This window comes from Pongo abelii, chromosome 7 (assembly GCF_028885655.2).
Source record: "Pongo abelii isolate AG06213 chromosome 7, NHGRI_mPonAbe1-v2.0_pri, whole genome shotgun sequence".
NCBI classification, from domain to species: domain Eukaryota; kingdom Metazoa; phylum Chordata; class Mammalia; order Primates; family Hominidae; genus Pongo; species Pongo abelii.
Window position 1 is genome coordinate 40,496,652 of NC_071992.2, and position 22,902 is coordinate 40,519,553.

Consider the following 22,902-nt stretch of genomic DNA (forward strand, 5'->3'; position numbering starts at 1 on the left):
GCCTCAGCCTCCTGAGTAGCTGGGACTACAGGTATACATCGCCATGCCCAACTAATTTTTTTGTATTTTAGTAGAGACGGGGTTTCACCGTGTTGCCCAGGCTGGTCTCGAACTCCTGAGCTCAGGCAATCCGCACACCTTGGCCTCCCAAAGTGCTAGGATTACAGGAGTGAGCCACTGCACCCGGCCAGGATGTTCCCCTCCCCTCCCCTCCCCTCCCCTCCCCTCCCCTTCCCCTCCCCGGCTCCATTCCCCACCCCTCCCTTCCCCTCCCTTTCTCTCCTCTCCTGTCTTCTTTCTCTTTTCTGTTTTTTCTTTTCTTTCTGAGACAGGGTCTGCTCTGTCACCCAGGCTAGAGTGCAGTGGCGCGATCTCAGCTCTCTGCAGCCTCGACCTCCCAGGCTCAAGTGACCCGCCCACCTCTGCCGCCTAACATGCGGGGATTACAGACATGAACCACTGCACCCAGCCACTTGGCATGTTTTAAAAGTTCGTCCATTTTGGCATTTATCAGCATTTCATTTTTTATGATTGAATAATATTCCATTGTAGAAATATACCATATTTTGTTTATCCATTCATCAGCTGATGGACATTTGAGTAGTTTCTTCCTTTTGGCTATTATAAATAATGCTGCTATGAGCAATCCTGTACAAGTTTTTGTTTGAACACCTGTTTTCAATTCTCTTGGTTGTATACCTGGGGTTGAATTGCTAGGTCATATGTATGTTTAAATTTTCAAACATCCTATGTTTAACTTTTTGAGGAACTGCCAAACTGTTTTCTTTTTTCTTTTTTTTTTTTTTGAGACGGAGTCTCGCTCTATCACCCAGGCTGGGGTGCAGTGGCGCGATCTCGGCTCACTGTAAGCTCTGCCTCCCGGGTTCACGCCATTCTCCTGCCTCAGCCTCCCGAGTAGCTGGGACTACAGTTGCCCACCACCACGCCCGGCTAATTTTTTTTTTGTATTTTTAGTAGAGACAGGGTTTCACCGTGTTAGCCAGGATGGTCTTGATCTCCTGACCTCGTGATCCACCTGCCTCGGCCTCCCAAAGTGCTGGGATTACAGGCGTGAGCCACCACGCCCAGCCCTGCCAAACTGTTTTCTGTAGTAGCTGCACCATCCCACATTCTCACCAACAATGTATGATGGTTTCAATTTCTCTACATCCTCACCAGCACTTAGTATTTTTTGTTTTGTTTTTTGATTATAGCCATCCTAATGGGTGTGAAGTGGCATTTTATTGTTTTTTTAATTTGCATTTCCCTAATAATTAATGATGTTGAGCATCTTTTCATGTGCTTATTGGTCATTTGTGTATCTTCCTTAGAGAAATGTCTGTTCTAGTCTTTTGCCCAATTTTTTTTTTTTTTTTTTTTTTTTTGAGACAGGGTCTGGCTCTGTTGCCCAGGCTAGAGTGCAGTGACACAATCACGGCTCACTGCATCCTTGACCTCCCCAGGCTCAGGTGATCCTCCCACCTCAGCCTTCTGAGTAGCTGGGACTACAGGCAGCACGCCACCATGCCTGGCTAATTTTTTCGTATTTTTTTTAGAGACAGGGTTTCACCATGTTGCCCAGGCTGGTCTGAAACTCCTAGGTTCAAGCGATCCACCTGCTTTGGCCTCCTAAAATGTTGGGATTATAGGTATGAGCCACCATGCCCGGCCTCTTTTGCCCAATTTTGAATGAGATTATTTGTTTTTTGTTGTGGAGGTTTATTTTTATTTTTTAATATTAACTTTTTGTTGAGACAGGATCTCCCTATGTTGCCCAGGCTGGTCTGAAATTCCCGGGCTCAAGTAATCCTGCTGCCTCAGCTTCCCAAACTGTTGTGATTACAGGTGTGAGCCACTGCACCCAAACTATCGTTGAGTTTTAAGAGTTCTTTATATATCCTGAATACTAGATATATGATTTATAGATTTATAAACGTATGTCTAGCTCTGTTTCCCCAGTCTATAGGCTGTATTTTTATTTTCTTGATAGAGTCTTTTTTTTTTTTTTTTTTTGAGACAGAGTCTTGCTCCATCGCCCAGGCTATAGTGCAGTGGTGCGATTTTGGCTCACTGCAACCTCCATCTCCCAGGTTCAAGTGATTCTCCTGCCTCAGCCTTCCGAGTAGCTGAGACTACAGGCATGCACCACCATGCCCAGCTAATTTTTGTATTTTAGAGATGGGGTTTCGTCATGTTGGCCAGGCTGGTCTTGAACTCCTGACCTCAGGTGATCTGCCCACGTCCACCTCCCAAAGTGCTGTGATTACAGGCATGAGTCACCGCACCTGGCCTGATATAGTGTCTTTTGATGTGCAAAAAAGTTTTTTATTTTAATATAATTCAGTTTACCCATTTTTAACTTTGTTGCTTGTGCTTTTAGTGTCATATCAAAGTCTCCATGCGAAATCCAAGGTCACAGAGATTTACAGCTGTGTTTTATCCTAAGAGATGTATAGATCTAGTGCTTGTATTTAGGTCTTTGGTCCAACTTGAGTTAATTTTTGTATATGGTGCGAGGTAAGGGCTCAACTCCATTCTTCTGCATCTGATTATCTAGTTGTCCCAGCAACATTTGTTAAGGGTGATTTTTTTTCCCATTGAATGATCTTGACACCCTTGTTAAAAATCTATTGACTATGGCTGTGTGGGTTTATTTCTGGACTCTCTGTTTTAGTCCATTGATCAGTATGTTTATCCTTATGCCAGTACTACACTATTTTGATTACTGTAGCTTTGTAGCAAGTTTTGAAATCAGGACGTGTGTCTTCTGGCTTGTTTAATTTCAAAATTGATTTGGCTATTCGGGGTCCCTTGTGATTTCATATACATTTTAGAATCAGCTTGTCTATTTATGCACAAAAAGTACAGATGAAATAGTCATAGTGATTGCATCAAATTGGATATTATCAGTTCATAGATTTTTCCTTTTAGCACTTTAAAAATGTCATTCCTCTCCCTTCTGCCTTCCGTGGTTTCTGATGAGAAATCTGCAGTCATTCAAATTAGAGAGTGATAAGCAATGGAAATGTACCCTGCATTCTCAAGACCACAGCTCCTCTGTTTTCTTCTGAGTTTTAGACACCTGCCAGTATTGTGCCTCTATTGTGATAGTGACTGGGGGCTGAAATGGGAGAGCACAAAAAAAGAGAAGAAAAAACAAAAGCAAAATAGAGGACTCTTTCTAACTCTTAGTGGTTCCCTTTTATCCTTTCTCACACTAGAAAAAGTTTTCTCTTGGTTTTCCTTTCTGTACTCATCTGATGTGTACTCCTGGGTGATACTGAAGGAAAACAAATGGTAAACATCCCACTGGTTGGGTGGAACTTTGAACTCTGGTATCCTTCCCCAGTTGGCCTATTACCATTTACTTTTCAGTGTGCTCAGATAGTTAGCTGCTGCCTATGCAGCCTGGCCAGGGTTTATAGTTGTGTTCCATGGGACAGACAAGGTAGTGCATGCTTACTCCATCTTGCTGGAACTGGACACTCTCTTAAATTGATCTTTAAGGGGTCCTTATAAAATATGGATGCTAACCTCTTTGTCACTGAGTATACTGCACACATCTTCTCCCAGTCCTTGTCTTTAAATTTCTTTCTTTCTTTTTTTTTTTTTGAGATGGAGTTTTGCTCTGTCACCCAGGCTGGAGTGCAGTGGCGCGATCTCGGCTCACTGCAAGCTATGCCTCCTGGGTTCATGCCATTCTTCTGCCTTAGCCTCCCGAGTAGCTACAGGTGCCCGCCACCACACCCGGCTAATTTTTTGTATTTTTAATAGAGACGGGGTATTACCATGTTAGCCAGGATGGTCACGATCTCCTGACCTTGTGATCCACCCGTCTCGGCCTCCCAAAGTGCTGGAATTACATGCTTGAGCCACCGTGCCCGGCCAATCTTGTCTTTAAATTTTTATAAGTTATCTCGTGTGTCTGTGTCTGTGTGTGTGTGTGTGTGTGTGTGTGTGTGTATAGCCTCCCGAGTAGCTGGGACTACAGGCGCATGTCACTATGCCCAGCTTTTTCATTTTTTGTAGAGACAGGGTCTCACTATGTTGCCCAGTCTGGTCATGAACTCCTGGCCTCAAGCAATCTTCCTGCCTCGGCTTTCCAAAGTGCTGAGATTCCAGGCATAAGCCACTGTGCTCACTTGCAATTTTTTTTTTTTTTTTTTTTGAGATGAAGTCTTGCTTTGTCACCCAGGCTGGAGTGCAGTGGCGCGATCTTGGGTCACTGCAACCTCCACCTTCTGGGCTCAAACGATTCTCCTGCCTCAGCCTCCCTAGTAGCTGGGATTACAGGCATGTGGCACCACGCCTGGCTAATTTTTGTATTTTTAGTAGAGTTGAGGTTTCGCCATGTTGGCCAGCTGGTCTTGAACTCCTGACCTCAGGTGATCCACCCACCTCAGCCTCCCAAATTGCTGGGATTACAGGCGTGAGCCACTGCGCCCAGCTGCATCTTTAGATAAGATTTAAAAAAGAAAAATAACCATAGTACCATTATCAAACCTAAACACATTTAAAAATAATTCCTTCGCATTAACTATATACTCCATGTCTACACGTTCAACTGTGTTGTTTTAGCAAATATTTTTTCTTCATCCATTGTGTTAAGTGGATTTTTTCTCCTTTAATTTGTTAAAGTAGTATACTTTGCTAGATTTTTTTTTTTTTTTTTTGAGATGGAGTCTTGCTCTGTTGCCCGGGCTAGAGTGCAGTGGTGCAATCTCGGCTCACTGCAAGCTCTGCCTCCCGGGTTCATGTCATTCTCCTGCCTCAGCCTCCCAAGTAGCTGGGACTACAGGTGCCCGCCACCACTCCTGGCTAATTTTTTTTTTGTATTTTTTAGTAGAGATGGGGTTTCACCATATTAGCCAGGATGATCTCAATCTCCTGACCTCGTGATCTGCCCGCCTCGGCCTCCCAAAGTGCTGGGATTACAGGTGTGAGCCACCGTGCCGGCCTAATAGATTTTCTTATGTCAAACATTCCATTTTTGAATTCCAGAAATTAAACACAACTAGGTCATGGTATATGTATCTTTCCTTGAATATGCTAGTATTTCATTTGGAAGCTCTGCATCTATGATCATAAATGATATTGCTCTACTGTATTTTTTATTCTGTTTATGAGGTTTTGATACTATAGTTAAGATCCTAATGAAGCGAGTTGAGTAGCTGTATTTCTTAGAGTAAAAGCTAAGCTCCTATAACAACAACAACAACAACAAAAACCCCAAATATGGTTGTTTAAATAAGATGGAAGTGTACTTCTTGCTCACAGTCTAGAAATGAATGGTCCAGGCTGGTGGGGCAATTCTGCTCGGTGTAGTCATTTGGAGACCTGAGGGTTTCCCGTTTTGTTTCTCTGCCATCTCCTAAAGGTGTTTGTCTTCATCTACACGGCGATGCAGGTTCAGCTCTGTATGTGTGCAGCCCTCAGGAAAGGGAGGATAGGAAAGAGGAGGGTGAGCAATTTCCTTTGAAACAAATGTTGTCCCCTTGATTCATATGTTCAAGTTTTAACTCCCAGTAACTCAAAATGTGACCTTATTTGAAAATAGGTCATTACAGATACAATTAGTTAAAGTGATATTAGAGTAGGGTGGGCCTCTAATCCAATGTGACTGGTGTCCTTATAAAAAGAGGCAATTTGGGCCAGGCACAGTGGTTCATACCTGTAATCCCAGCAGTTTGCCAGGCCAAGGAGGGAGGATCACTTGCGGCCAGAAGTTGGAGACCAGCCTGGGCAACAGAACAAGATCCCATCTTTACTAACAATAAAAATTAAAAAAAAAAATTAGCTGGGTGTGGTGGCACATGCCTGTAGATCCAAGCTACTTGGGAGGCTGAGGTGGGAGAATCCCTTTAGCCTGGGAGGTTGAGGCTGCAGTGAACCATGATGGTAATACTGCACTCCAGCCTGGGTGACAGAGTGAGACCCCATCTCAAATTAAAAAAAAAAAAAGAGGGGTGGGGGGATTTGGACACACCTGAGGGAGAACTCCATGTGAACATGAAGGCAGAGAGACACCAAGGAATGCCACAGATTGCCAGTGCACCACCTGAAGCTAGGACACAGGGTGGAACAGACTCCCCCTCACAATCATCAGAAGGAACCAACCCTACTGACAACTTGATCTTGGACTTCCAGCCTCCAGAACTGTGAGGGAGTACATTTCAGTTGTTAATCCCCCAGTTTGTGACACTTTCTTACAGCAACCCTAGGAATCACCATTTCTCCATAGCAAGTAATGGAGAAATGGCACCATTATTTGCTTATCATCAAAGGTGAGCATTTAGTCAGACACTCTGCAGTTGCAAGGAAGGTTGGAAGATGCAGGCCGTAACTGGGCTATTCTGTGCTCCACAGAAAATCTCACCAGAAGAAGAATTTAGGAGAACAAATGGCACAGGAACAGAAACCTTTTTTTTTTTTTTTGAGAAGGAGTCTCGCTCTGTCGCCCAGGCTGGAGTGCAGTGGCACGATCTCGGCTCATTGTAAGCTCTGCCTCCTGGGTTCATGCCATTCTCTTGCCTCAGCCTCCCGAGTAGCTGGGACTACAGGCGCCCGCCACCGCGCCCAGCTAATTTTTTTGTGTTTTTAGTACAGATGGGGTTTCACCTTGGTCTTGATCTCCTGACCTCGTGATTCCCCCGCCTCGGCCTCCCAAAGTGCTGGGATTACAGGTGTGAGCCATTGCGCCCTGCCACATGTTTTTAAGAGTTTATTTGTGGCCGGGTGCAGTGGCTCACACCTGTAATCCCAGTACTTTGGGAAGCCAAGGCAGTACTTTGGGATCACCTGAGATCAGAAGTTTGAGACCAGTCTGACCAATATGGTGAAACCCCGTCTGTACTAAGAATACAAAAATTAGCCGGCCATGGTGGTGTGCGCCTGTAATCCCAGCTACTCAGGAGGCTGAGAAAGGAGAATGGCTTGAATTCGGGAGGTGGAGGTTGCAGTGAGCCAAGATTGCGCCACTGCACTCCAGCCTGGGCGACAGAAGGAGACTCCATCTCAAAACAAACAAACAAAGAAAGAGTTTATTTGTGCCTTAGTGGTTTAAGAAAATGAGTTTCTAAAACCATCTGGGACAGATATCATTTAGGGAAAGAGACTTTTTTTTTTTTTTTGAGTGGGAGTCTTGCTCTGACTGGAGTGCAGTGGCATGATCTCGGCTCACCGCAATCTCTGCCTCCTGGGTTCAAGTGATTCTCCTGTCTCAGCCTCCTGCATAGCTAGGATTACAGGTGCCTGCCACCATGCCCAGCTAATTTTTGTATTTTTAGTAGAGACAGGGCTTCACCATGTTGGCCAGGCTGGTCTGGAATTCCTGACCTCAGGTGATCCACCTGCCTTGGCCTCCCAGAGTGCTGGGATTACAGGTTTGAGCCACTGTGCCCAGCATAGGGCAAGAGACTTTTGATTACTAGTTCAAAAATTTTGATGGTAATTGGTTTAGCTAGGCTTTCCATTTATTTTTGCATCATTTTAGCTATTTATGCCTAGAAAATTATCCATTTTATCTGAAGTATTTAATACATAAAGCTTTTCACAAAATTTTCAAATATTCTGTGTAAGTGGAAATAGTAATTTTTTATTCCTGATATTGTTGCTAATGCATCCTTTCCTTTTTTTTTTTTTGAGATGGAGTCTTGCTCTGTTGCTCTGTTGCCCAGGCTGGAGTGCAATGGCGCTATCTCGGCTCATTGCAACTTCTGCCCCCCGGGTTCAAGCGATTCTCCTGCCTCAGCCTCCTGAGTAGCTGAGACTACAGGCATGTGCCACCATGCCCAGCTAATTTTTGTATTTTTAGTAGAGGCGGGGTTTCACCATGTTGGCCAGGCTGTTCTCGAACTCTCGACCTCAGGTGATCTGCCCGCCTTAGCCTCCCAAAGTACTGGGATTGCAGGCGTGACCATTATCCTTTCTATTGTTTGTTTTTTGTTTCATTAAGTTCTGATCTTATTTTTTTTAGCTTTATCTTTATATGAAATCACACATACACATAAATTAAAGAGTTAAATTGGTCTATAAAACTTATTATGAAAAACAGCAGTCCCCTACTCCTTGCCTCACATTTCCCTATCTTCAGAGGCAACCTTTTTCAGCTCATTGATTGATGGATTGAGATGGAGTTTTGCTATGTTGCCCAGGCTGGAGTGCAGTGGCTACTCACAGGTGTGATCATAGCGCTAGGCAGCCTAGAGCTCCTGGGCTCAAGTGATCCTCCCACCTCCTTTTTCAACTCTTTCAGCTAGTTTTATTGGTGTTTACCTCTTTCTCTCTAAATAATATGCTTATATTCATTTTTCAACTATAGCTTTTACTTATGGTCTTCCCTCTATGGACAATAAAGCTTTGGCTCTCTTCCACCCCCTTCTCCACCACTACACATACACTATTTTGTCCCTTAATCCCTTCAATACTATAATTTTGATGAGATCAATATCAAATATTTATATTACTATGACTATTGTAACACTAGTCACAGCTGAGCCATGTAGTATATTGTGATTATTTTTCCTTTTCTGCACAACCTTTTATTTTCCCTGGAGTTCATGATTGTCTTCCTTTTTCATTTGCTTCATTTCCTGTATTCTTATTGCTAATTTAGTCCAAGTTATACAAACTTTTTTTTTTTCTTTAATCACCCAGGCTGGAGTGTAGTGGCACGATTTTGGCTCACTGCAACCTCCGCCTCCCAGGTTCAAGTGATTCTCCCACCTCAGTCTCCTGAGTAGCTGGGACTACAGGTGTGCACCACCACACCTGGCTAATTTTTGTATTTTTGTTAGAGATGGGGTTTCACCATGTTGCCCAGACTGGTCTTGAACTCCTGATCTCAGGTGATGTGCCCACCTCAGCCTCTCAAAGTGCTGGGATTACAGGTGTGAGCCACCATGCCTGTCCATGTATAAACCTTCTTTCAGTGCATCCGAACATTAAGTAGTTTATCACTTTTTTTTCTTTTTTCTTTTTTTTTTTTTGAGACAGAGTCTCACTTTGTTGCCCAGGCTGGAGGGTAGTGGCGCGATCTCGGCTCACTGCAACCTCCGCCTCCTGGGTTCAAGTGATTCTCCTGCCTCAGCTTCCCGAGTAGCTGGGACTACAGGCATGTGCCACCATGCCCAGCTAATTTTTGTATTTTTAGTAGAGACAGGGTTTCACCACGTTGGCCAGGCTGGTCTGGAACTCCTGACCTCAGGTGATCTGCCTGCCTCCACCTCCCAAAGTGCTGGGATTACAGGCATGAGCCACCATGCCTGGCCAGTTTATCACTTTTATCTTCTTGAGGAAATCTTTCCTGGAGCATTCTGATCTGCTGCAATCTGGACTGGTTGCCTTCCACACTTATTCACAGCTCTTATCTTGGTGTCCCCTTTCATCATTGTCCTAGGGATTCCCTTCCTCTCTTTCCAGGTTTGGTTTTGTATTCCATAGCTTCCTCTTTTTGTTTTCTTATTTTTGGTAAAACACATCCTTCAGTCACTTCCTGAGAGAAGGTACTCAGGAAATACTCACAAAAATTATTTGTACATGTAAAAATATTTTTTCTCTTATCTTTACATGTGATTGCAACTTTAAGTGTGAAATTTTATGTTAGAAATAATTTTTCCTTTGGAATTTCGAAGGCATTGCTTCATTACTTTCTAGATTCTGTTTTTGCTTTTGAGTGGTCTGAATGAATTCTGATTCTTGATAACTGAGTATATAACTGTTTGTCCCCATCTCTGGATGCTTATAGGATCTTCTTTTTGTCCCTAATGTTCTGAAATTTCATTATAATGTGCTTTGTCATGGATCCATTTTCATCCTTTGTGCTGTGCACTCGGTGGGCTCTTTTGATTGACAAACTTCTGTCCTTTTGTTCTGGGAACACTTTTTGAATTTTTTTTTTTTTTTTTTTTTGAGACGGAGTCTCCCTCTGTCGCCCAGGCTGGAGTGCAGTGGCACAATCTCAGCTCACTGCAAGCTCCACCTCCCGGGTTCACGCCATTCTCCTGCCTCAGCCTCCCGAGTAGCTGGGACTACAGGTGCCCACCATCACGCCTGGCTAATTTTTTGTATTTTTAGTAGAGACGGGGTTTCACCGTGTTAGCCAGGATGGTCTCGATCTCCTGACCTCGTGATGCCCACCTCGGCCTCCCAAAGTGCTGGGATTACAGGTGTGAGCCACCATGCTCGGCCTTGAATTTTTGTTTTTGGTGAATTCCTTCCCTCAGTTTTCCCCCAAGTTCTGTTTCTAGAACTCCTATTTGAATATTGGGCTTCCTGAACTTGTTCTCTAATATTGTGATCTTTTCTTCCTGTTTTACAACTCTGTATTTTTTGGGTCTATTTTATGTGGAAGGGTAGTATATCTTCAAATACAGCCATTTTCTTTTATCAGTAAAAACACAGAAACTACTCTAGGGCCGGGCGCGGTGGCTCACGCCTGTAATCCCAGCACTTTGGGAGGCCGAGGTGGGTGGATCACGAGGTCAGGAGATTGAGACCATCCTGGCTAACACAGTGAAACCCCATTTCTACTAAAAATACAAAAAATTAGCCGGGCCTGGTGGCAGGCACCTGTAGTCCTAGCTACTCGGGAGGCTGAGACAGGAGAATGGTGTGAACCCAGGAGGCGGAGCTTGCAGTGAGCCAAGATCATGCCACTGCACTCCAGCCTGGGCTGGGCGACAAGAGCCAGACTCCGTCTCAAAAAAAAAAAAAAGAAACTATTCTAGGTATTTCAAGCAGAAAGGGATCGAATATAGGGAATTGGGTGCTAACAAAAAGAAAATCAGGGGATGCATGTAACTTTCAGATTGACCACTGTAGCTGTAGTCCAGAGAGTCTAGAAGTTGCTGTTATCATCTATTAATAGATGTCAGCGAACTGGAGGAAATCTCTGCTGGTATCACACTTATCCTGCATCCCTGGGGTCCATGGGTGGCAGGGGAATGGAGTCTAGCCAGACTCTACATAAACTATGTCTGATGGAGTCTAGACACCCACTGCCTCTGCTGGAGGAAGAAAATGACTCATCTCCAATCTCCCTTCCAAATCTCTGGTACAAAGTTTAGAAGAGGGTAGCAAGATGCTAATAGAAACAGAAACAAAAAATAAAAATAAATACACAAAGCTAGCTTCTCTACTGTCCTCTTCTAGATCTCTCTTAGGCTAGAGTCCCTTAATCTACTTATGTCTTGTCTTTCATATTTTTCCTTCTTTTCCTCTTTGTACTTCATTTTGGATAAATTTTTCCATACTGTCTCCCATTTCATCATCTTTTCTCTGACTACACTCAGTCTAGAGTTTAACCTGAATATTGAGGCTTAAAAAATTCAATGGCTATTTTTTGTGTCTAAGATTTCCAGTTTGTTCTTTTTCCTTGAGTTTTTTTTTTTTTTTTTTTTTTTTTGACAGAGTCTCACTCTGTCACCCAGGCTAGAATGCAGTGGTGTGATCTCGGCTCACTGCAACCTCCACCTCCCAGGTTCAAGCAATTCTCCTGCCTCAGCCTCCTGAGTAGCTAGGATTACAGGCATGCACCACCACGCCTGGCTAATTTTGTATTTTTAGAAGAGACAGTGTTTCACCATGTTAGCCAGGGTGGTCTCGAACTCCTGACCTCAGGTGATCCACCCGCCTTGGCCTCCCAAAGTGCTGGGATTACAGGCATGAGCCATCATGCCCGGGCTTTTCCTAATCTTTTTTTTTTTTTTTGAGATGGAGTTCACTCTTGTTGCCCAGGCTGGAGTGCAATGGCACGATCTCGGCTCACTGCAACCTCCACCTCCCGGGTTCAAGCGCTTCTCCTTCCTCAGCCTCCTGAGTAGCTGGGATTACAGGCATGTGCCACCATGCCCGGCTAATTTTGTATTTTTAGTAGAGACAGGGTTTCTCCGTATTGGTCAGGCTGGTCTCGAACTCCTGACCTCAGGTGATCTGCCTGCCTCGGCCTCCCAAAGTGCTGGGATTACAGGCGTGAGCCACCGCGCCCGGCCTTCCTAATCTTTTTTATTCCCATTTCTTCTTGTTCCATTCCTATTTTCATCTAATATTTATTTCTTATTTTTAATATGTTTTTATGATTTCTTTGAGAAATGTAAATGTATATATACTTCAAAACTTATCCTCTATAAAACTGATAGATTTTAGTACCAGTCTATAAAATTGATAGATTTTTATGACTTCTGCTCTATAAAACTGATGTCAACTGGAATGAATTCATGTTGTTTATTGATTTTACTGTCTTTCTTAGCATTAGACTTTTTCATTGTTAAAATGTGTTTTGGAATTTTGATTTGCAGATCCATTTCTAGTGGCAGTTTTCCCGCTTTGATTTGTTTTGTTTTTGTCTTTTTTCTCCTCTTCCTGAATGCGGAGTTTATAGTTTTGTGGTTGCCTCCACCCATTTTCCTAAGCCGCTGTTCCAGCACCAGCTTTTACGTGTTATTTCATGGTTCTTTCTTCTGTGCCAGAATGATGCCAATCCAGATGAGGAGCTGTGGGTGGCTTGGCACAGGTCCTCACTTTGAGGGTGTGCTCTATTTCCACCCCACCTTACCTCACCCTACCCTGGTCTCCAGCATCTAAAAGCAGGGTCTTCCTCTGGGCTTTCTCCCAGGACAACATTTTTCAAGTAAACATTTCTATTGAAATATAACAGATATACAGAAACGCACATGAATCGTAAAGGGGCACCTCTGTGAGTTTTCACAAAGTGAATGCTCCTGTGTAATAAACCCTCAGAGCACAAAAAGAACATTCTTGGCCTCCAGAAGACCCCCGGTGTTCATCTTAGTCACTGCTCTTTCTAAGGTAACTGGGCTCCTGGCTTCTCTAAAACCCCTTGGGACTCAGAGTCCAGCAGCAAGTCAGTCACAGCCCCATTTAGTGATTTTGGGCTCTGTTCTTGCTTCTGGTTCACAGAAAGCTTGCCTTGTTTTTGAGCCCAACTGTGTGTGTTGGGTTATATGGGAAAATGTTGTATTTACTGCTGCTTTGTGGTTGCAACAGAGAACTCACCGCTCCATCTTGACTGGAAGTCCAGCAGAACCTGTTTATGGGACAGTCACTAGTTCTGACCGGAGACCAGGAAATGGCAGCAGATGGGCTGGGTTCAGCGGATGAAAAGCCTTTGTATGCTCCCTAATAAATTCAGACGTTGTCCTCCAGTTAGTGAATGGATGATGAAAGACTGCATGCAGGAAAATGAGATGCTTTGGGATGTGTACATTTTAGAATTATTTCTCTGGCTAAACCAGGGAGGATGGAATGAAGGAGAGCCACACACAAACAGGTTTACCAGCTGGGAGGGAATTTCTGTAATTCGGGTGAGGCATGCCCAGGGTCCATGACGGCAGTGGTCGTGGGGGTGGCAAGATTACAAAAATGAATTTGCCGGGTGCGATGGCTCACACCTGTAGTCCCAGCACTTTGGGAGGCCAAGGCGGGTGGATCACCTGAGGTTGGGAGTTCAAGACCAGCCTGACCAACATGGAGAAACCCCATCTCTACTAAAAATACAACATTAGCCAGGCGTGGTGGTGCATGCCTGTAATCCCAGCTACTCAGGAAAGCTGAGGCAGGAGAATGGCTTGAACCTGGGAGGCGGAGGTTGCAGGGAGCTGAGATCATGCTATTGTACTCCAGCCTGGGCAACAAGAGCAAAAACTCTGTCTCAAAAAGAAAAAAAAAAAGAATGAATTTGGGAGATAAATAGGAGGTGATTGATTGGACGGATGTCAAGGATGACTTTTAGTTTCTGAAAACTGGTGAAAGGTGGTGCAATTTATAGGACTTAAGGAATGCTGGGGATGGAGCAGGTTTCTGGGCATTTATTTCATATGCCAGTTTTGTTAGTGGTTGGCTCTGCATGTCTTCTCCCAAGTTTCTGGTCCCATGACTCATCTGACAGATGCATATTTGTTGAGTCCCTGCTGGTGAGGGCTGGAGCCTGGGGAGATAAGGATGGGGAGGGACATAACTAGGAGACAGGGCCACCTTCAGGCTGGGGCTCTTTGCAGTGGGCATTTGTCAGCGTACAGGAAATGCCTGTGCTCAGATTTCCTGCCCACAAGGTGCGGGGGTGCCAGATCCACCTGAAGCTTGGGCCCCTTTGTGGAAACGAGGGAGAGGGAAGCAGAGAGTCAAGTGCATGAGAAGTAAATAGAGACCCTGAGAAAGAGAGGCAGACCTAGGGGAAAGGAACTCCAGTTTTTCCTTTCTTCTGGTTGGTCAGAGTTCAGTCCTTTGCCCCCACCCTAACACCTTCTGCTTCTAAAGGTCCTTCATTACTTGGGACCCAGCCTCCTACTGCAGCTCTTCCCCAACCACCTCTACAGAAGGGGTAGAGAATTCAGTGGCTCGATACAAATGTATCTTGGCATCTTGTAGTCAGGAGGACAAATTTTGCCTTCTCTGTGATCCTGCAGAAGGCATCTCAGGAGGTCTATCATGTTTCCACCTTCTGATCCTTCTTTCTCTCCACGTACCCCTTAATCTCTTCCCATCATCAAGCCCTCTTTAGCTTGCCTGGGAGCCAGGCTGGGTGTTGCAATCCTCCTGGGCCAGGCTGTTAACTGAGTAGCAATCTGAGCAGGTTCTAGAAGCCCATCCCTGGAGTCTAGGTTTTCCGAGGAGTCAGCTCAGAACCTAGAAGTTCACTCTATGGAGGGTCAAGGTACAGAAACCTGAGAATGGGGAATAAGCTGAAATCTATCACTGCATCTTCCTAGGCCTCAGAAACAGGTGGGTCCTGCTGCTGTGGTCTTCCTCACACTCATTCTTATTGCTGCTTATTTTAGGCAGAAACAATAGTAGGATGCTATGACCTGTGAAATCATAATCCAACCCTTACATTCCGCAGATGAGGCCCAGGGAGATTAAACTGATTTTTCGAGGTCAAACCAGGAACATTCTACTTTGTTATTCCTTCCCCACCCCCACCCCTGGCTCCCAGAGGGCTTTAGGGTCAACTTAGTGAGCTCTAGGGTGCCATTGCCAATCCAGATATTGACGGTCGGCCCTATGGGCAGCGCAGGGTCCGAGTTTGGGGTTTGATCAGAGTCTTAAGTTCAGCGGGTCTCTCCCCTGCAGGCCCCTGCACCTGGGGTTGGGAGAATGAATAAGGACCTTGTCTGGTAGGAATTTCTTTCCTCTGCTGTTTGCTTTGGGTTTTTTCCCTCTCCATTCCTGGCGGCTAACCCAATATTTGGCTTTCTAAATTTCTAAATTTCTGTGAGCACTAAATATATTTCTTCATTTAACCCCCAGAATCATGGTTTCCTACCTGCTTCCCACGACCGGATCCACAGCCTGGAATGAAAACAGAACCCCGAGGGCATCGGCAGCTCAGGGCTGAGGGGGTGGTGGTTCCGGGGAGGGGGAGGAGCAGAGCCAGGGAGGGAGGGTGCACTCACCCACGCTGGGCATCTCAGACATCCTGAGAAAGCAGGAACAGAGGGAGGGGGTAGACGCCTTGGCTTCTTTCCCAACTCCCCGCAGCCGGGGCCCTGCTCCTCCCCTCCCTATCCAAAAGGGGGCCTGGTCCCCACCCACGGCGCCTCTGCACAGCCCCAACAGCCCAGGTGCAGGCCGTGAGCTAGACCTGGGGCGTGGTGAAAGCAAGCAAAACCTGCGCCTGAAGCCCGCTCCGCCACACCTTGCCCCCTGCAGACCCGTCTAGCTGGGCCGCGGCCCTCTTGCACCGACTCTTAGAGGGCTCCCCCACCGCCCTACCCTCCCCACTGTAAACAGTCAAGGCCGCGGTATAGCTGAGCTAAATTGAACTGGTAAATTGAACTGGGCAGTGGAAAATTCCCCTCCGGAGCCTCCCGGGGAGGAGCTCTAAGCAGCTGCTACCGAACCCCAGGGCTTGTTAGGCACCTGGCTTTCAGGTTCTCCACCCACTTAGCCCCCAGCTGGGGAGGAGGTGGCTGTTTCTCTCTCCTTCGGAGCAGGAAGGGAGAGGCGGAGACCCTGCTCCCCAGCCCTGACCTGAGCTAATGTCTGCTAAAACATCTCCTCTTAACTCAGACTTGGTTTTCCAGATTTGGGAGCCGGTGGCAGTACATTCTGTCTCCGTCTGGCTGAGCAGGAAAACAGGAGACAGAGCTTCCTACCACCTGATTTACAGCCTTGGCGTGGTTTTGAGACACAAATCACCCGAGAGAGCGGCTCAGTTGTAGTTCTGCAGATGCGATCCGGTAGGATCACCTGGCAAGATCGCTTTCCGCCGGTGGGGAGGGCCACAGGGCCTGGGAAAAGGCCTCCTCCCAGACTGAAACGCCGCCCACTGCCCATCCCCCGAATGTGTCTGGGACCCCATTGGGCCATGTTGGAGCCTGGGGGATGGACGATGTGGGGGATGTGAGGGCAGGCGGCAGTGGGTCCACAAGTCCTGATGACCAGCAGGGCCATTCCGACCTTCCTCGGTCCGCTCATTCCCTTCCTTGCCTGTACTTGCCTTTGTTTCTTCAACCTGAATCTGTCAAGCACTCCCCAGGCACCAGGCACTGTCGTAGCTGCCCTAGAAGGACACAAGAATAGTAAGTCTCTGGCCCTGCACTTAGTTCCAGATAAAGAGGAACTAGGAATGTAAATGCTTGCAACAAAAGGCTGAATGCAGTTAGTGTCATGACACAGGTATAGATAAGGTGTCCTGGGACTGTAAAGATCTCTCTCAGAGTCAGGGGAGGCTTCCGTGAGGAGGTGACGCTAATGTTCATCAGAACAGAAGACAGGAGATGCCCTGGTGACAGGGCTGACTTGGTTTCGTGGGGATTCTCTGTTTTATCTCCATCTCCAGGACACTTTATCCTTTTAAAATACTTTTTTTTTTTTTTTTGAGATGGAGTCTCTCTCTGTTGTCCAGGCTGGAGTGCAATGGCGCGATCTCAGCTCACTGCAACCTCTGCCTCCCGAGTTCAAGTGATTCTCCTGCCTCAGCCTCTTGAGTAGCTGAGACTACAGGCGCCTGGCACCACGCTCGGCTAATTTTCATATTTTTAGTAGAGATGTGGTTTTGTCATGTTGGCCAAGCTGGTCTCAAACTCTTGATCTTGTGATCCGCCTGCCTCGGCCTCCTAAAGTGTTGGAATTACAGGCGCGAGCCACCGTGCCTGGCCCCTTTTTACTCTTAGATTAGCCATACCCAGGTCTGAGGGTCTTGTCTGTCCTCCCCATACCGTGCTTTTTTTTTTTTTTTTTTTTTTTTTAACATGGGGTCTTGCTATGTTGCCCAGGCTGGTCTCAAACTCCTGGGCTCAGGCAGTCCTCCCACCTCAGCCTCCTGAGTAGCTGAGATGACAGGCGAGAACCACCACACCTTGCTTGTTTGCCCCTGTGTCAGAAGCCATGTGCTTTCTTTGAGGTTGGCATCAGGCCACCATCAGCCCCTTTGCCCTGCCCCCACTACCAATGCTTGGGCTCAGCTGTCCCATTAAAGCGAGGTGTGCCGTGGGCCTCAGCTCAACTCCTAGCTCTTGTGAGAGGGCCACAGGGCTCTTTGGATTAGGCTGCCATGAATTTGGTTGATCCAAAAGATGAGGTTTGGGGGACCCCTTATCTGCTTCCTACTCCTAGAACTGTGTGCTCGTTCTCTGCTCAGGGTGGTCTGCCATGTGATGGACGCCTTGTTTGCCCCCACTCCTTCCATCCGGACCATGAGAAGAGTTCTCCTCTGCTTTCCATGGGACACAGTGTGGGCATGGCTTCACTCCACTCCAGTAGAGGGCTGATACTCAGTAGAGGGTTGATGACGCCCCAGCATGGATCTGGGTGCTGGGCACACTGTGATACAGTGGAGGATCTCCCTGTCCTCAGGTGCTCCCAGCCCACTGACACTTGCGAATTAGCTTTGCACTTGCAATTGTCTTCCCTCCCCACAGGGCAAGGAGGTGGGTCAGTGAGGTGCTATTGCGATTCCCAGTATGGAGACAGGTGGCCCGAAGCTCAGCATCTTAGTGGTTTGCCCACATTCTTGCCATCATCTGGTGGGATTTAGGTTCAAGTCTTACTTTTGCCAGTGTGACCTTGGACAATTTTCTCCTCCATGAAAGACCAACCTCGGTGTGTTACTATCAGATCAACTGTGTGACATAGCATATGTCTGGCACATAGAGGGCATGGTACAAGGCCAGTTTTCCTTCCTTCCTATTATTATTATTATTATTATTATTTTTTTTTTGAGACTGAGTCTTGCTGTGTCGCCCAGGCTGTAGTGCAGTGGCGCAATCTCAGCTCATGGCAATCTCCGCCTCCCAGGTTCAAGCAATTCTCCTGCCTCAGCCTCCCGAGTTGCTGGGATTACAGGCGAGTGCCACCATACCTGGCTAATTTTTGTATTTTTAGTAGAGACGGAGTTTCACCATGTTGGCCAGGCTGGTCCTGAACTCCTGACCTCAGGTGATCCACCCGCCTCGGCCTCCCAAAGTGCTGGGATTGCATCATTCATTCATTTTAGAGACAGGGTCTCACTCGGTTGCCCAGGCTGGAATGCAATGGCACAATCATAGCTCACCACAGCCTCCAACTTCTGGGCTCAATTGATCCTCCTGCCTCAGCCTCCTGAGTAGCTAGGACTGCAGGTGTGTACCACCATGCCTGGCTAGTTTTCAATTTTTTTGTAGAGACGAGGTCTCACTCTTACCTATGCCGGTCTTGAACTCCTGGACTCAAGGGATTTTCCTGCCTTGCTGCCTTGGCCTCCCAAAGTGCTGGGATTACAGGTGTGAGCCACTGCACCCAGCCTGGTTTTCCTTTGCTTGGGTATAGTAGCACATCCCATGTCTATGGAAATGTCCCCAAACATTGATTGAGGTGAAAATTTCTGCTTCCACCCCTCTCCTTTTGCCTTGATTATGAGGATGAGAGGGGAGCGGTAGGGGTTGGGGAGGAAGAGGGTGCAGCCGCAGGGTAGGAGAGACATCTGGGGCTTTACTAACACAGGAACTCCATCCTGGCTCATCCCAGTGGGCGGAGGTCAGGCAAGTTGGTATCCTGCCCCGCCTGCTGGCGGAGGCAGCTTATGGATTTGGTGACAGATTCCTCCCAAGAGATGAATGCAGCAATTGTATGCTTGGTGTAGAAAAGATTCCAGATAGAGGAGATGTTTTCAATGGCAATAACCCTGAGATAGAGTATTTTCACTGAGTCAACAAACAGAGGTATCAGCGCCGGCTCCCTTTGATGGTCCTGTGAGCGCTTGTAAGCCTCCAAAGCTGTTCTTGGCACAGAGGGACCATGTCTAAAAGCTTCCATTCTCTTCTTCATTGGAATCACCCCTCCTGCCTCCTGGAGGGATTCCTAACTCACATTCTTGGACAACAAAGGCAGTTAACGGAATCCTGGTGGGTAAGGTCCCAAAGCAGGGAGACAATTTTCACATAGCTCCATGGATGCCTCCCCCAGGCTCTGCAGTGGTTTTCAAAAACATCTGATGACCAGATTAAAAGGGGTCTCTGAGGAGTTTAAGGGGTTTCATGGGGAGAAAGGCCCTCCTCACCTGGTTATCAGAGTTTAAGAGGATCGCTAAGCACTTGTGGTCTGCAGAGATGGACTTGCAAATGTTTGCTTGGTGGCCGTTGGAAGGCGGAGGCAGGGCGGGTCAGGGATGGGGGTGGAGGGCCCAGAGAAGTCGCGTCTAGGGTTGTTCACAATGATGGGTGGCCGCACGCCAAGGTTTTATTTGATGCTGTTGATCACTAAATGTGAACAAGCAGTGACCACTGGGCATTGTGGCTCACACCTGTAATTCCAGCACTTTGGGAGGCCAAGGTGGGAGGATCACTAGAGCCCAGGAGTTCAAGACAAGCCTGGGAAACATAGGGAGACCCCATATCTTCAAAACATAAAAAAATTAGCCAGGCATGGTGGTGCACACCTGTAGTCCCAAGCTACTAGGGAAGTTGAGGCAGGAGGATTGCTTGAGCCCAGTGGAGTTGAGGCTGCAGTGAGCCAAAATGGTGCCACTGTACTCCAGCCTGGGTGACACAGCAAGACCCTGTCTCTAAAAAAGAAAAAGCAACGACTGTGAAGCAATCTGGCCAGCCAGAATGTGATGGGGTGGGGGTTGAGCGTGAGATTTGGAAATTGGAAGCGGGGATGGTGCTGGCCTGGAAACATTTGGGGAGAAAATTACCCTGTCTTTTAGAAGCATCTTCCATCCTGCCTTAGAATTTTTTTTTGGGGGGGTGCACAAGGTGTGTTTTATTTTTCATAATCATAGAAATAATTTTTAGAATATCCCAGGGCACACTGGAGAATTTGGCAGTCTGATTGGGGGGTCCCCTCAGACACCCACAGGCTGGTACATGGGTGCAGGGTACCTGGGTTCACGGTGCAGCTTGTGGCTCGGACGCATCTTGCGGGTGGCTCTTCCTCCACATCAGCACTGCAGGCTCGAGGAGGATGGGGGTACCCTCCAGGCTCTTAGGAAATTTCACTCTACTTCTGCTCAGTGGTCTCTGGTCGGCCGAGTGTTCTCCTGAGTCTCTCTTTTCTTCAGCTTGACCTTACTGAAGCCAGCGATTTCCCCTATGTCCAGTTTGTCATTTTGTTTGTTTGTTTGTTTGTTTATTTGAGGCAAAATCTTGCTCTGTCATCCATGCTGGAGTGCAGAGGTGTGATCATAGCTCACTGCAGTCTCCAATGCCTGGGCTCAAGTGATCCTCCTGCCTCAGCCTCCCAAGTAGCTGGGATTATAAGCATGCACCGCCATGCCTGGTTAATGTTTTAATTTTTGGTATTGACGGGGTCTTACTATGTTGCCCAGGCTGGTCTTGAACTCCTGACCTCAAGCGATCCTCCTGCCTCTGCTTCCCAAAGCATTGGGAATACAGGCATGAGCTACTGAGCTTGGCCTGCTATGTTCTTAAAACAATCCAGGGAGCCCTGCTCTGCACCCTGGCTCTGGGTGCTCCCACTGGTTCGGCTGCAGTAGGAGACCTGCCTTAGCAGGTAGCCCAACCCTGGATTTTCTGGTACTATCAGAGCCAGCTCAGGGAACCCACCCTCAGCCTCCAGGCTCTCTCCGGCCTGTGGTTGGTGTCCCCAGGCCAGTGTCCTCTTGGTGACACCACAGTCAGGCAGGGCAACATGGCAGCTCCCAGGGGTGGGGGAGCAAGGTCAGAAACAGAAGCTGTAATTAAATCTTTTTTTACCCACCCTCATCCCCAGCAGGAAGTTATTCTTGGTGCTCAGCGAGGGGGAAGGAGGGGCGGGATGTGAGCAAAACGGCTGCTTTTGACCTCATGGCCTTCCTGGCGATTGGGTGGAGAGGTTTTTAAAGATTGAGGAAGAGATTTCCTTGAGCATCTTCTGAAAATAGAGACTGGGGCCTCTAGTTTGGCTCTTTCTGGACTCGACTTCTACTTTTTGGACAGAGAGAAGGCCAAAGCCCCAGCCTGAGCACTTGATGCCTAATCCCATCAGCTGCAGCTTCCCTGGTGCCTTCCCTTGGACATAGGTTGGGGTTGGACAGGGACAGTGTACTGGGGAGACGAGTGGGGCAATTCCCCCTGGCTGGGTGGAGGCAGGGGTGGCTGTGGCCAGCGAGCGGCTTGCATTTTCCAAATTGGTGGCTTTTGTTTGTGCAGAGCAGGCCTTGAAAACCCACTCCAGCATCAGCACCTCCTCCTCCTCTTCCCCTGGGGTCAGGCAAGGGCCCAGGACCCAGGCCTGCAGATGCTGAGCGGGAAGGCAGAGGCAGAGCATTAGCAGCATCGCCAGCACTTCCTTCCGAGCTTTTCTTCCAGGGGCCCTTGGGAGGAGCCCCGTTCCTCCTCCCACATCCCCCTGTGCGTTCTCCACTCTATCAATTCCTCAGCCCTCTCCTCTTCCCCCCAAAACTAGAGCCAGGGCCAAGGAAGTGTAGCCAAGAGGATGACTTGGTTTGGTCTCCTGCGGAAAAGATTCCAGCATCTCCCATTCAACAAAAGCCAAAGTCTACAAGAAATAGGACGTGAAGTTTCAGTTCTTGGAACAGGGACTGCAAACTCTTCACCTTCAAGAAGAAAAATTACCAGACACGAAGGGAGCTACCTCCAAGGCGAAGACTTAGGATCCCATTCTGCTCCAGCTACTCTTTGGGGCTTCATTCTCTTTCACTTGCATTTAAAAAAAAATAAAAATCCAATCTCCATTTCATCAGGATCACCTGTCCCCTTCAGTGTCTTCGTTTTTAAGCTCCCACTCCCTACCACCTGTGGAGCCAGCTGGATACGGCAGCATTTCCCACACGAGTACCTGCAGTTTCCTTCTCACAATTCATAGGTGGTTAATAGGTGGTCACCCTGACTGTGGCAGTGCATTGTGACATCACTGGCACCTCAGAGGTGGATGAATGGCAGGGGGAGGGGAGGAGGGAAGAGTTCCGCAGGCCCTTCTCCTGGTGGATGGTGGCCACAGTGGATGGTGGCCTTCTCCTGGTGGATGGCGGCCTTCTTCTGGTGGATAGTGGCCTTCACCTGGTGGATGGTGGCCACAGTGGATGGTGGCCTTCTACTGACGGATGGTGGCTGTGGCTGTCCAGCCCTGTTCTCACATCCATAGTGCCTCCCCTGTCACCCTCTACATCAATCACTCCCCAGCCCTGCTCTCTCATCCTCTTTAGTATCTTGCTTTGTCCTCTTCTGACCGTTGCCTGCCCCCACCACCTTTGCCAAGGCCAGCCAGACACCTGCCATCACCTTCCCATTGCTCTTCTCGCCTGCTCTCTTGCTCCTTCACTACACCCCGCACCGAGGCCACAGTGATTTTTCTAAACTTCACTGTGGCTGTGCCATCCCCTGCTCGGAGCCCTCCAGCAGTTTCCGCAGCCTTCAGGACTATGTCCAAGAGGCTCAGGGGGACTCTGCTGAGAGCTGCTGGAATTTGGCCCCAGCTCACGGCTCTTCATATTCTGCCACCTCC

The 22,902-nt window shown here is 47.5% G+C and overlaps 1 protein-coding gene across 9 annotated transcripts; it reads right to left on the reverse strand.

Moving 5' to 3' along the window:
• Positions 1 to 1,350: 1,350 nt before the first annotated feature.
• On the reverse strand, positions 1,351 to 22,228 carry LOC134761919 (protein GVQW1-like). 9 transcript variants are annotated; one of them, XM_063726614.1, is made up of 7 exons: positions 22,033 to 22,228; positions 16,457 to 16,519; positions 15,411 to 15,433; positions 15,281 to 15,306; positions 13,015 to 13,137; positions 5,672 to 5,738; positions 1,351 to 5,431 (listed from the first exon to the last, which is right to left on the reverse strand). In XM_063726614.1, exons 1-7 carry the CDS (start codon positions 22,086 to 22,088, stop codon positions 5,388 to 5,390), a joined length of 402 nt encoding a protein of 133 aa, XP_063582684.1. In that variant the 5' UTR covers positions 22,089 to 22,228; the 3' UTR covers positions 1,351 to 5,387. The 9 variants fall into 9 exon arrangements, 5 of the variants coding, with proteins under 5 accessions (XP_063582684.1, XP_063582685.1, XP_063582683.1 ...); XM_063726615.1 differs by lacking the exon at positions 5,672 to 5,738; XM_063726613.1 differs by having other exon boundaries at positions 1,351 to 5,738.
• Positions 22,229 to 22,902: the final 674 nt, after the last annotated feature.